The sequence below is a fragment of the Podarcis muralis genome, chromosome 10 (assembly GCF_964188315.1).
Source record: "Podarcis muralis chromosome 10, rPodMur119.hap1.1, whole genome shotgun sequence".
Taxonomy (NCBI): Eukaryota; Metazoa; Chordata; class Lepidosauria; order Squamata; family Lacertidae; genus Podarcis; species Podarcis muralis.
Window position 1 is genome coordinate 52,674,338 of NC_135664.1, and position 12,808 is coordinate 52,687,145.

Genomic DNA, 12,808 nt, shown 5'->3' on the forward strand with positions numbered 1-12,808 from the left:
CTAACAATCTCCTTTCCCTTCCTTCCCGACAACAAACACTCTGTGAGGTGAGTGGGGCTGAGAGACTTCAGAGAAGTGTGACTGGCCCAAGGTCACCCAGCAGCTGCATGTGGAGGAGCGGAGATGCGAACCCGGTTCACCAGATTACGAGTCCACTGCTCTTAAACACTACACCACACAGGCACAAGGCAGGCGCCACTGCACTTAAGGATCTAGTCTGAGCTATTTATGAACATATATGCTATACATTGAATGAAATACCCATCTCCCCATACGTGGTTCCCCACCACCCCTAGAACAGTATGCATGTAGGCTGGGTGCACCCTCAAAGCACATTCTTTCCCTCACAGAAGTCTGGGCACAATAGTTTGTTAAGGGTTGCTGGGAATTGCAGCTACAGAGGGTAAACTATAGTGCCCAGAATTCTTTGAGTGAAAGAATGTGCTTTGGCTATGCTTTAAAGGTATAGATTATTATTTCATAAACAATAAGTACAGTTCCCTGTCCTTCAGCTGAGCTTCCTTCCAACTGGTAAGATGCTGCCTCTTCACGGCGACCAAAGCTCAGCATTAAGCGCAACTGTAATCTGAGCTCAGAACTGCTGCTGAAGTTTCTTCTTTTCCACTCTCTGGAATTTTCTGTCCGATGAGGATCAACCAAGAGTGGGAGGAGGAAAGTCCGCCACTTCTGGAGCCGCATCGTTCAGCACATCTGGAAGCAGTTTATGTGGCTCTCTCCACATAAACTCCAGCAGGGCAAGGTCTGGATTCTGGGTAGCTACGTAGCAGCAAAGGAAGGAAAGAAAAAGCAGTCCCAAGTCAACCACAAAAGAATTTTGAAAGACACTTCTCCATCAAAGTACTTTTGCAGGAATTGCAGAGGACCTTCAAGACTCTCGACTGCAGGATTTCAACAGCGATCCCATGAAATTGGATATTCTGGAGTGAATGTTTACGGCACTGGACCATCCAGCTACCTAGGGAACTTGCCTTGCAGTTATTTCTTTCTGGAGAAAATTCCCTACTGCCGAGCTGCCTTTGAAAGGTAAAACATTTAATTCTGCAGGAAATTATGGCAGTCACAATTTCCGTCGTCCCCCCCCGCTGCACTCTCTAGTTTTGTCATACGATCTTGCAATTGTGTCTGGAGATTGTCAATATTCAGTAACCATTTCCCAAGTGTTCCAGTAAATGTATTAAAAGCAATGAGCTGACATGATCTCATTTTCCAAAAATGAAAACTCCTGCCCCCCCCCCTTACACATATTAAACAAACAGCACTGTGTTTTTTACTATGGGTCTCCTAAAGTTCAGATCCTAGATTTTAGAATCTGGTGCAAGTTACACAGATTAAGGTTGTTTGTGCGAAAACACTTGTAGCTTCAATGACTGCAGATGGTTTGGGACACCAGCGATGTTTTATTTACTTACAGTAATTATTGAGTAGAATTTCCGTGCCTGAAAATGGAAAATGCATGTTTCTTGCGTGCCAAAAAAGAGGTTTCAGATATATGATATTTTCTTGGATCAAAATGAGTTAGTTCATGTTACTGAAACCTGTTTGTGTATGCAGTTCTGAGAGCACTGTTCCACACAGGGATCTCTCCACACGGGGATTTATTTGTTTATTCTGGTGGTGAGCAAACCCTCCCAAATTCTATCCTTTCTTTTTGGACAACCCCCATGAGAATTACTTCATCCCTCTCTCTCTCTCTCTCTCTCTCTCTCTCTCTCTCTCTCTCTGTGTGTGTGTGTGTGTGTGTGTGTGAGAGAGAGAGAGAGAGAGAGAGAGAGAGAAAGAGAGTCAGAACAAAATAGAATTTACAAAAATAGAACAAAATAAAAGATTTAAAATCCAGATAAAGCTAACATATATTGTTTTTGTTTTTGTTTTTACTAAAACAACTGAAAAAAAGTAAGCATTATTGATTAAATTAAAAATAGGGAGATACATGTCAGAATGAAATTATGCCCTTAAAACTAAGAATCACCACAATTGTCTGAAATGGATTCCAGATATTTTTGGGTAAAGCTGGAGGCCTTCACTGCAAAAGGAAACGCTACCTTCTAAGTTGTGAACTGATAAGTTCCTTGTAACAGAAAGCTTAATTTTTCCTTCTGCAATATTTCAGGAATAAAATCTCTACAGATTTCGGGAACATGTAATTACAGTATTGATGAATCACCGTAAGAGACAATATCATCTTATTATAGAAAATCAAATATAGGATCATAAAAAACTTTTCAAATGAGAATTATAAAAAAAATATCATAATTTTATGCCTAGAGCTGTGGCAAGTAATGCCATCTCTGAGTAATTTTTTATTTCCTTTAAATGGTGGCTGAATCTGATGCTGGTTAAACAGCTGAAATCAATGTAAACACAGACCCAAGCAATTATTTCCAAGCACAGTTATCCCAAAGCACCTACTCTGTAGATAAGACACAAAGCTGAGATTCACAACTACAGGCCTCTATAAGCATAGATGGCATTATTCAGTCTTGTGAAGGCCTTTCATGATCCCCCCATGTTTTTCCCCTTTACAGAACTTAGTCAAAGTGAGTGGTTGCTAGAGGCAAAGGAAAGAGTTTAAAGAATTAAAGGGAACTATGTGGGGGTCCAGCCTTAGGGAAGTTGTTCTATGGGGAGTTGTTCTCTGGGGAACTTTTGCCTTTGTTATGAGGAAAAAAATGCTCCTTTTCCTTTATGAGGTACCCAAGAGCCCATCCTTTTGTAGGTTCTCTATCGGTAGGAGAAAATAACAGAGACCAACCAGAGAATATTGAGAAGCAAAGCAGCTGGTAAGCCTGATCTTTATTAAAGCTGTTGCAACAGGGTGCTCCCCGCCCCCCCACACACAGGAGGGGGGGAGGGACCCCAAGCCATGCGCGCAAGCCCTTATATAGACATTTTAAATTCCCCGCCCTGAAGTCCAAGACCACCGCCAGAAACATCATACATACATCACAGAAGGGGTGTGGGCCAATACCATCCCCTTAATACATCAGAGAAGGGGCGGAAATCTGGGTGTGTTGTTTCTTCCTATCTGCTGGGTTACCTGATTGGATTACCTGGGCATCCTGGCCACTCTATTGTTGTGATAACTACTCAGTTCCTGAATCCAGGTCACAGGTCTACACCCTATTCATATCTTAAATGTGCCCTTTAGACAGGATTTGTGAAAGAGGCAACGGGGAGATTTCCCATTTCCATCGACCTTGCAGAGAAGTATTTGAGGTCATTTTGGGAGAGAGAGAAAATGGTTTCAGGACTTTTCTGTAGGTTTCAGACATGTGGTTTACATATTTGTATGTGTTTGCTTGGTACATTTATGAACATCTATTAGACATCACCTTGCCGACAAAGGTCTGTATAGTTAAAGCTATGGTTTTCCCAGCAGTAATGTATGGAAGTGAGAGCTGGACCATAAAGAAGGCTGATCGCCAAAGAATTGATGCTTTTGAATTATGGTGCTGAAGGAGACTCTTGAGAGTCCCATGGACTGCAAGAAGATCAAACCTATCCATTCTTAAGGAAATCAGCCCTGAGTGCTCACTGGAAGGACAGATCCTGAAGCTGAGGCTCCAATACTTTGGCCACCTCATGAGAAGAGAAGACTCCCTGGGAAAGATCCTGATGTTGGGAAAGATGGAGGGCGCAAGGAGAAGGGGACGACAGAGGACGAGATGGTTGGACAGTGTCCTCGAAGCTACCAACATGAGTTTGACCAAACTGTGGGAGGCAGTGGAAGACAGGAGTGCCTGGTGTGCTCTGGTCCATGGAGTCACAAAGAGTCGGACATGACTAAATGACTAAGCAACAACAACAACAACAAATTATATATATATATAAGACCTTAAAATTCTTATAACACCTTATAGGAGTGACTGTTTCTCTCTCCCACCTCCTGGGCCTCAGATATGTTAATCCAGTGTGCCATTGCAGTCCTCAAGCTATGTGGCATCTGTAGTTAGATCCTCTACATGTCTAGATATATGACAGATATAGGGGTTACCTGACTGTGCATAACTATGAAAAGAAAGGTGGCTGGTTCTCAGAACCCCCACTCAAAGTTGTAGCTCCCCTTATGGTACCGTTTCAGACTCAGGCTGAGACTAACATAAGCTCAAGTTTTGCTGTATACAGAGACAATATAGAAATTGGTTCAAGTGTAGATATATCAAGTCAAAACAAATGCATGTATCAATCTCACAGCTCAGGTATATATAGTCAGGCCATAAGCTGGACCATTCTGCCCCATGGTTTATATTAAGGGATATAACAGAGGAACAAGAAGATTGTGCAGGTGAGGGTAATGGATTCAACCCATATAGAGTAACCTTGCATGAATTGGAAGAAAGCAGATGTGGTAGGTATTGCACCACAGTGAGGGCTCAGAAAGACGTTCACGTCTTTCCCACATCTTCTCAAAAAGGACCACTTCACATTTGTGGCTCTGTATTGAAGAATAAGACCAAGTTCTGTTCTTTTCTTAATTTTTTTTAATGACAGAGGGTTAAATGCATTGCATTTGCTCCTGGAATGCACCTCTACCTCTGCTGGGTAGATTTAAGATGTTTTCCATTCAAGTCAAAGGCAAAACCTAATGTTATTGGGGTTTCAGCCAGTAACATTTAGTACAGACTAAATGTTAATTATTTTCACCTTCTGATCTTTGTCTCCTATTTCTTCTTTCGACCACAGATTGAGACCAAAAGAAAGGACCGTATGGCTCTCTTACGAAAAAGTAAGACATCTTTGGGGGTGGGGAGTTGATTTAAATAATTAGATCCCTGGTTTGGAACTGAAGTCTGTAGAGGAGTCCCTGCTAGTGGTAGGGGGGTGAAAAGTTTTTGAATATCTGCAGCGTTGTCCGTAGATGGTTGCAGAGGTTGGCAGCAAGGCAACAGTGAGCAGCATCTGGTGTTCAGTATCAGGACCTGCGATAGCACACTGAGGGAGCTAAGACCTTCCTCTTTCCACCTCATGCTGCTGCTTCCAAGTGGGATGATGAGTCAGCCTAGTAGCAGGAGAAGAAAGGGAAGGAGGTCAGAAATGGCCATCCGCTGGTCTGAGAATCAGCTGCTGCCACCCCATCCTGGCTGACTCTTCACGCTAATCAATAGCAGCAGATTACCAGGCCAGCCGCCTTCCCATGCTCCAAATTGGTGGCAGTCGAAACAGACTGGTGAGGAAGAAGGTAGCCAGTGGCAGCACTGGCAAGTCTGGGGGTCCGGATGCTCAGTGGCAGGGGCCCCAGGCCCGGCAGGTGGAGGAGCCAGGAGCCAGCAGAGCAAGGTGGCTGCTGGGGTGCTGCTGTGGCCTGTTATAGCTATCGCTCTATGGCTGTCCTGGGCTACTCATCCACTGCCTCTTGTCATATTGTAGTTTGCAGTGCCAACTGTCTTTGGCCAAGCAAACTGTAGTGTGATGATACTCTTACGTTTTTATTATATGTAGGAAATCTATCGAGGTTTACTCGATGGAGTAAACCTCATCAAGACCATAGTAAAGGTAAAGGTAAAGGTACCCCTGCCCGTACGGGCCAGTCTTGCCAGACTCTGGGGTTGTGCGCCCATCTCACTCAAGAGGCCAGGGGCCAGCGCTGTCCGGAGACACTTCCGGGTCACGTGGCCAGCGTGACATCGCTGCTCTGGCGAGCCAGAGCCGCACACGGAAACGCTGTTTACCTTCCCGCTAGTAAGCGGTCCCTATTTATCTACTTGCACCAGGGGGTGCTTTCGAACTGCTAGGTTGGCAGGCGCTGGGACCGAGCAACAGGAGTGCACCCCGCCGCGGGGATTCGAACCGCCAACCTTTCGATCGGCAAGCCCTAGGCGCTGAGGCTTTTACCCACAGCGCCACCCTTGCATCAAGACCATACTTCTGAGCAAATAAGATTGCACTGTCAAGTTGCAGGCTGAAATACACTAAAGTCCCATCAAATTCTGAGTAAACATGCTAAGGATTGTTACTGTGAATATAATATTATTAACCAGCTTCTTTTCCATTTCAGTTAATCAGATCCTACTGTTCCTTCTTGTTTTGACTCTGTGTGCTATTCTATATAATAAAGTTCACAAGATGCCATCCACCATGCTCAAGAATGATCCAGGTAGAATCTGTTTCTTTTTGTACATTGCCAAGACTGAATAATTTCTATTTGTAATACAGGATATTAGAACCCACACTTCTGTCACTTTCCCTGTTGATATTGTTTTTCAGTTCTTGGTGGCTGACAATATTTCAGGCCTAGTTGCCATATTTCCTTATACTGATGTTCTTACATGGGATAAGAAAGTAACTTTTGCATAGGTGTGAGCACAGATACAATATCAGAAGGAAATACAGCAGCCAGGAACATCAGGTATACGAAATGTAACAAACCCAAGTGGCACATTAGGAGATAAACATGCCAATTTCATTTAGGCTGCCTTATCTATCTATTTATTTGTTGTTTGTTTGTTTGTTGATCTATTTATGCATACATACATTCTATACCACTAAATCAATAAAAAATATATTCTCAAAGTGGTGTGCATAAAATCAATATGAAATTAAAGGTAAAAGCATAAAGAAGCAAAGAACAGAACAACAGAAAGCAGGGTCATGTGGCAAGGTAACCTTGTGTAAATAAAAATATTTTAAAGCGGCATCTTAAACTAAACACAGAAGACGTCTTGCCTGCCTAATATATAAGGGCAGTGAATTCCACAAACTTAGATACTCAGATAGAACTGACTTTCAGCAGCACTGTCAGGGATTCTTTAGCTAACATTCTTGCATTGCAGGCAGGAAGACTAGATACCTCTTGAGGTCCCTCTTAGCCCTAAAATTATATTATTCTGTGAACACTACTCTCTACCCCACTCTTTAAGGGACTTCGATAAAGTGCTAGTTGTAGCAGAACGATATAAATTGTGTGTAATAACACATATGGTGGTGGTTGTTACTCTTTTTATTGTTATTCTTACCAGTTGATTTGGAGAGCCCTGAGGAAATGGAAGAAGAAATCCCTGTGGTGATATGTGCTGCTGCAGGCAGAATGGGTGCAGCGATAGCAGCAATCAGCAGCATTTACAGCAACACCGATTCCAATGTCTTGTTCTACGTAGTTGGACTAAAGAATGGCATTCCGCATATCAGGTGAAAATAATGTGATGGGGAAATACAGGGTTCAATTCTGTGCTTAGGATCCAGCAGCTGAAGAGCCATGTAACTTGTTGGAAGCCCCATGTGGGAATGGCTGAGGAAGCAGATCAGTAGGAGTCCTGCTGGTATGCTGTCTAAGCAGTCAAAAGACAACGAGCTATTTCCTCAGCTCACGTGCTAGTTTGTGACAATGCAGGGCAAAACTATGCCTAAAGCTTAGTATAATGGTGAGCCAGCTGAGCAAGGGGCAGAAGATCAAATATCTTCATCCCAGGACCTGTTGGAATTCCATATGGAAGGTCACACCAGTAAGCTGAAACGCTGAACACTTTAGGTGACTGAAGAATGTCATTTGGAGCACAGAGTTTGGGAGGGCTTAGAAATTGGCCATCATAGTTTCTCCCACTATTCCATATTCCACCGTATTGCAGAAAAAGTACCGTGTGTAGAGAAATGGAGTGGACAATATGACCAGGGATAAGGGGATAGAATGAGCAGCAAGGGATGCAACGAAGACACTCATTGCTTAAGGTGTTCTGTCATATATTCATTTTTCTCTCTCTTTTGCATCTAGAAAGTGGATTGAAAATTCCAAGCTTAAAGATATAAGGTTTAAAATTGTGGAATTCAACCCCATGGTGCTAAAAGGGAAAATGAGGCCAGATGCAGCACGGCCCGAGTTACTTCAACCTGTGAGTACACAGACGCCCGTAGAATGGGGGTCTCCAAACTTTTTGGGCCAGCAGGCACATTTCAAATTTCTGTGGGCACCAGTCGCAAAATGTCTGCCCTGGGGCACATAGCATAACACGAAAGGAGAGGAGTACAGTCATTGCTGCTCCCTTCCCAACAAGCTCATTGTTTGCGATGGGAAGTTATCTGCGTTCTTCTGGTCCTGGTAGTGGGAAACTATTAGGCAGTGCTGTTGCTGCCTAATAACAGCAGGGAGGACCGGGGAAAATATACACATTCATGGTCTCTTGTACATACAGCATGTACACTCCCTGGACACATACAAGCCACAGACACACATGCATCTCTGTGTCTCTCTCACAGACTTAAGCACTTCACATATAAACAGCCACACATACATATCTCCCTCACTCTCTTCCCAAATGCATCTCTCCCACTGTGTCTTACATAGATCACACATACACAAACTGCACATGCATCTTTCTCTCTCCCCCCCCCCCGCCCCCTCTCTCTGCCCAAGTGCACACAGAGAGCATAACGGAGCACACCCTCACCCCATCCAGAAAAGCCCCTCCAATCTCCCTGTAACCAAATCAGCCTGAAATATCAAAAAGATTGACTGGGAGTGACCTAAATCTCTGCTGCATACTGCCTTCATCAGATCACACACCTGTGAGTGATGCTGGGACAAAGAAACAATGGCTACTTCTGCTTTCTGAAAACACAAAGGCTGGTTGCTTTCCCTCCACCACTGAGGATTGGAGAGTTCGTGTTTTTCAGACAGGTTTGAGTCCAATAAACATTGTTTTTTTATAACTTAAACCAGCAAAACACACAGATACACCCCTATGCATTATGTGTTATTAGAATGCCCTCTACCCCCAACAGGATATTGCTTGAATGATGAATATTTTAAACTGGGCATTTGAAATACAATGTTGAATGTCTTATGTCTTCTACTATGCTGACTCCCTTTTTAATTTCAACAGCTAAACTTTGTGCGGTTTTACCTCCCTCTGCTTATTCATGAACATGAAAAAGTGATATATCTTGACGATGATGTGATTGTGCAAGGTAAGTTGTTTGTCCAGAAAAATAAGCCCTAGGAGGTTGAAAATCCCAACCAAAGTCTAAATTCTGTACGTCTATCATCACCAAAAATGAGATCTGGAATTGATTCCTTTGCTCAGCCCTGTGTCCCAAATTTTGAAAACAGAGGTAGTAATGCTACCAGAGCCATCTTTCCCATAGGGCTTAGTAGTGCATTGCGCCAGGGCAGCGGCCTTGCAGGGGCGCCCCAGCAAGTGGGGGAGCTGCGCGTCTTTGCTGGCAGCCTCCCCTTTTCCTTCATGTCCGCCAGCTGCGCCCCCCCCCCAACCATAAGGCTGGCAGGCGTGCAGCTTCCCTCCCAAGCCTCCTCAGGAGGAGAGCGATCCCCGCAGCGGCTTAGGATGGAAGCTGTGTCCCGCCAACCATAAGGCTGGCGGGTGCACAGCTTCCCTCCCAAGCCTCCCAAGCCTCTGTGGGGATCTCTCTCCTCCCGAGGAGGCTTGGGAGGGAAGCTGCGCTCTCCTCCCGCAGAGGCTTGGGAGGGGTGCAACTTCACTCCCAAGCCTCTGTGGGGATTGCTCTCCTGCAGCGGCATGGGGGAGAGTTGGGCCCCCACAATGGCTGACAGTGCACAGCTACGGCCACCCCAACACTATCCATGGTAATTTGGGGGTGCTGGGCGGATATTTGCACCCTGGCACCACATCTGCTAAAGCCGGCCCTGAATGCTACACACTGAAATCCTTCGAGGGTAGCAGGTTTTTGCATCAGAAATGGGTGAACAGTAAAGACAGCTAACAAGGTAATGAGTACAGACTTATGGGGCTTTTGAATAAGCCTGGCTTTTCTTTAGGTGACATCCAAGATCTGTATGACACCAAACTAGCCCGTGGGCATGCGGCAGCTTTTTCGGATGACTGTGATTTGCCTTCCACTCACGAAATTGTGAGAAGCATCGGAATGCAGGTAAGAAGTCCTTGCAGCACAAAAAAAACTCATGTATTTCCCGACTCATTCTCCTGAGTTCATATTTATTCCGTCTTCTTCACATTAATCTCTGGGACCTGAGGGGGCGGGCATTGGAAAAATTGGATTTCTGGTGCTCCACTGGTATGAGGGAGACAGGCTGAGAAACCTGCAGACCTTGGGGGAGAGCTCCATAAAAAGCCAGCAGAAAATCAGAGGTGCTTCTCACAAGGTGTTATCAGCACAATGGGAATGAGCTATTTAATTGACTTTCAGGCTGCATAGCCTGTGTGACTCTTTACTACCTGCATCAAGCAATGGATTCTGCAATTATATTTTATTTTCCATGTTTACAATGTTGTCTTTCAATCTGTTGTGACCCACCATGATATGAATCCTAATAAAATAAAAATAAATACAAGCTAATAAACTTGCCTCTCCAAGTCCTTTTATATCTACAAACATGTATTCTGTTCTCTTCCTCCACTACCAACACCTGCCCTGAAAACCTGGGACATGGAATGAGCTAGTACCACTCACATATATAAACTTTTGAGAATATCTAGGTTAATTTATAGTAATCACATGTCTTGTTCTTCCCCCTAGAATACCTATATGGGGTTTCTGGACTACCGAAAACAAACAATCCGAGATCTTGGCATAAGTCCCAGCACATGTTCCTTTAATCCTGGTGTCATTGTTGCAAATATGACGGAATGGAAGCACCAACGAATCACAAAGCAATTAGAAAAATGGATGCAGAAAAATGTAGAGTATGTATAAACAGTGCACGCTCTCTCTCTCATATCCTTCCTGGGTCTGGTGTGGACTAGCATACACACTGCAAATTCTCTGCTTGGTGTTCACAGCAGGCTAGCTTGGGTGTTATGCTTGCGCCAGCAATACGCTCAGCGTTTGAATGGATCATTAAAGGTGATCAATGTGATAGCTTTCTCATATGCACCCTAGGAGGATGGTACGCTACATACAAGTTCTAGGCTGGATCGGTTCTGATGTTTTTTTGTTTTTGTTTTTAAATCTCAGTATCATCACAAAAAGCCCAGTTTTCAAGTCAATGATGTAGCAGACTAAAGCCACCCCAGGGTATTGTCTAAAGGCAAATGAGGTCACCAGCTTCCTGAAGCTAAGCAGGTCTGGGTCTGGTTCCAAGATAGAAGAGAAGCAGGTTATAAATGCAAGAAAATTAAATCAGCTTCCTTTTGGAAGAAAGGAATATGCTCAGAGAGCTTATCAATGATAGCATTTATACTTTCATGTAATATTCCAGACTTGCAATCTTAAATTAAAAGGAATCCTAAGCTTCAGTTACACAACTATTTCAAAAGCTCTTCTCATCTAAATGAATTGTGCTGTGCCATGCTATTCATTGAAAAGGTATTCTAAACAGATCTTTCAATTCCCATTGATATATTTTCCAGAGAAAATCTGTACAGCAGCACTCTTGCTGGAGGTGTGGCCACTTCTCCAATGCTCATTGTATTCCATGAGAAATATTCACATATTAATCCTTTATGGCATATCCGACATCTAGGTAAGTTTGAGACTCGAGTTCTGCAAGCTGAAACAAAAATGCCAAAGGCCTTTAAGGGTTCCTTAGACTATTGTATGAGCGCTGCAACCCCAGAGTCGTCCACGACTGGACCTAATGGTCAGGGGTCCCTTTACTGTTTTACTGCCGACCTAGCAGTTCCAAAGCATGTCAAAGTGCAAGTAGATAAATAGGTACAGCTCCAGCGGGACGGTAAATGGCGTTTCCATGCGCTGCTCTGGTTCGCCAGAAGCGGCTTAGTCATGCTGGCCACATGACCTGGAAGCTGTCTGTGGACAAACGCCGGCTCCCTCAGCCTATAGAGCGAGATGAACGGCGCAACCCCAGAGTCGTCCGCGACTGGACCTAACAGTCAGGGGTACCTTTACCTTTACTGCACCTGTATAGTTTGAAGCTGGGCAGACTGTAAGAGACAGCAAATACATCAGATATCTTCTTTGCAAATTAAATCTGTTGTTCTCCCAAGACTGTGGTGCAGATGGGGCATGGCAGGGAGATGAAATCCTGGTACACAGGTAAAGTTCCTTTATGGTGCACAGGTACAGCTTTCTGGAATTATTTAAATATAGCTATGGAGTGTGAACAAGCCATAGTTAAGTATTTACTGTAATCCTATGCCCACTTATCTGGGAGCAAGTCCTGCTGAACTCAATGGGACTTACTTCTGAGTAGACATGGATGGGATGGTGCTGCAAATGACAGAGCATTAAGCAAGTGTTTATGATGAAATGGAGGAGAGCTGCACTATTTTGTTTAAAGAGTGAAGAGTTTTCCAGTAAGGGCTCTATAAAAATCTATCTAATTTCCCCCCCTATAGGCTGGAGTCCAGATGCCAGGTACTCAGAGCACTTTCTTCATGAAGCCAAGTTACTTCACTGGAATGGAAGATACAAGCCTTGGGATCACCCTAGTGTTCACACTGACCTATGGGAAAAGTGGTTTGTTCCTGACCCTTCAGGAACTTTTAAATTGATTCGTCCTAATAGCTGATGCTGTCATTTACATTTTTTAAAGGATCAGGATCAGTCATTTGCAGCATGCACAAGATACTTCATTCTATGCAATATTTTGCGATGCGAGTTCACCTCCTTTGTTGCATATAAAGCTGCTGCATAAGTCTGTAACTAAAAGCATGGCTCAAAACGAAGAGTTCATTGGGGCCCTGATGAAACAATCACAGTTTGGGGAAGCTTCAAGTCATGCCATTAGGGCTACAAGGCTTAGGGAAAGTACTTTATAAAAACAGGGACTACATTTTAAGTCATACTCTGTAAATAAAGTTTGTTTCTTGCTGAGAGGCCAGATACTGTTTCTTGCAGACTGTAACACTTTTTGAATAAAAATAAGGTTTACTTTAAGTATACATTATGAAGTCAA

The 12,808-nt window shown here is 43.8% G+C and overlaps 1 protein-coding gene across 3 annotated transcripts; it reads left to right on the plus strand.

Moving 5' to 3' along the window:
• The first annotated feature begins 635 nt into the window (after positions 1-635).
• On the plus strand, positions 636-12,789 carry GLT8D2 (glycosyltransferase 8 domain containing 2). Of its 3 annotated transcripts, XM_077935031.1 has the most exons (11): positions 636-1,044; positions 2,738-2,801; positions 4,705-4,747; positions 6,017-6,115; positions 6,978-7,146; positions 7,727-7,844; positions 8,835-8,919; positions 9,749-9,861; positions 10,468-10,634; positions 11,301-11,413; positions 12,249-12,789. In XM_077935031.1, exons 3-11 carry the CDS (start codon positions 4,729-4,731, stop codon positions 12,419-12,421), a joined length of 1,056 nt encoding a protein of 351 aa, XP_077791157.1. In that variant the 5' UTR covers positions 636-1,044; positions 2,738-2,801; positions 4,705-4,728; the 3' UTR covers positions 12,422-12,789. The 3 variants fall into 3 exon arrangements, with proteins under 3 accessions (XP_077791157.1, XP_028602074.1, XP_028602076.1); XM_028746241.2 differs by lacking the exon at positions 2,738-2,801; XM_028746243.2 differs by lacking the exons at positions 2,738-2,801; positions 4,705-4,747.
• Positions 12,790-12,808: the final 19 nt, after the last annotated feature.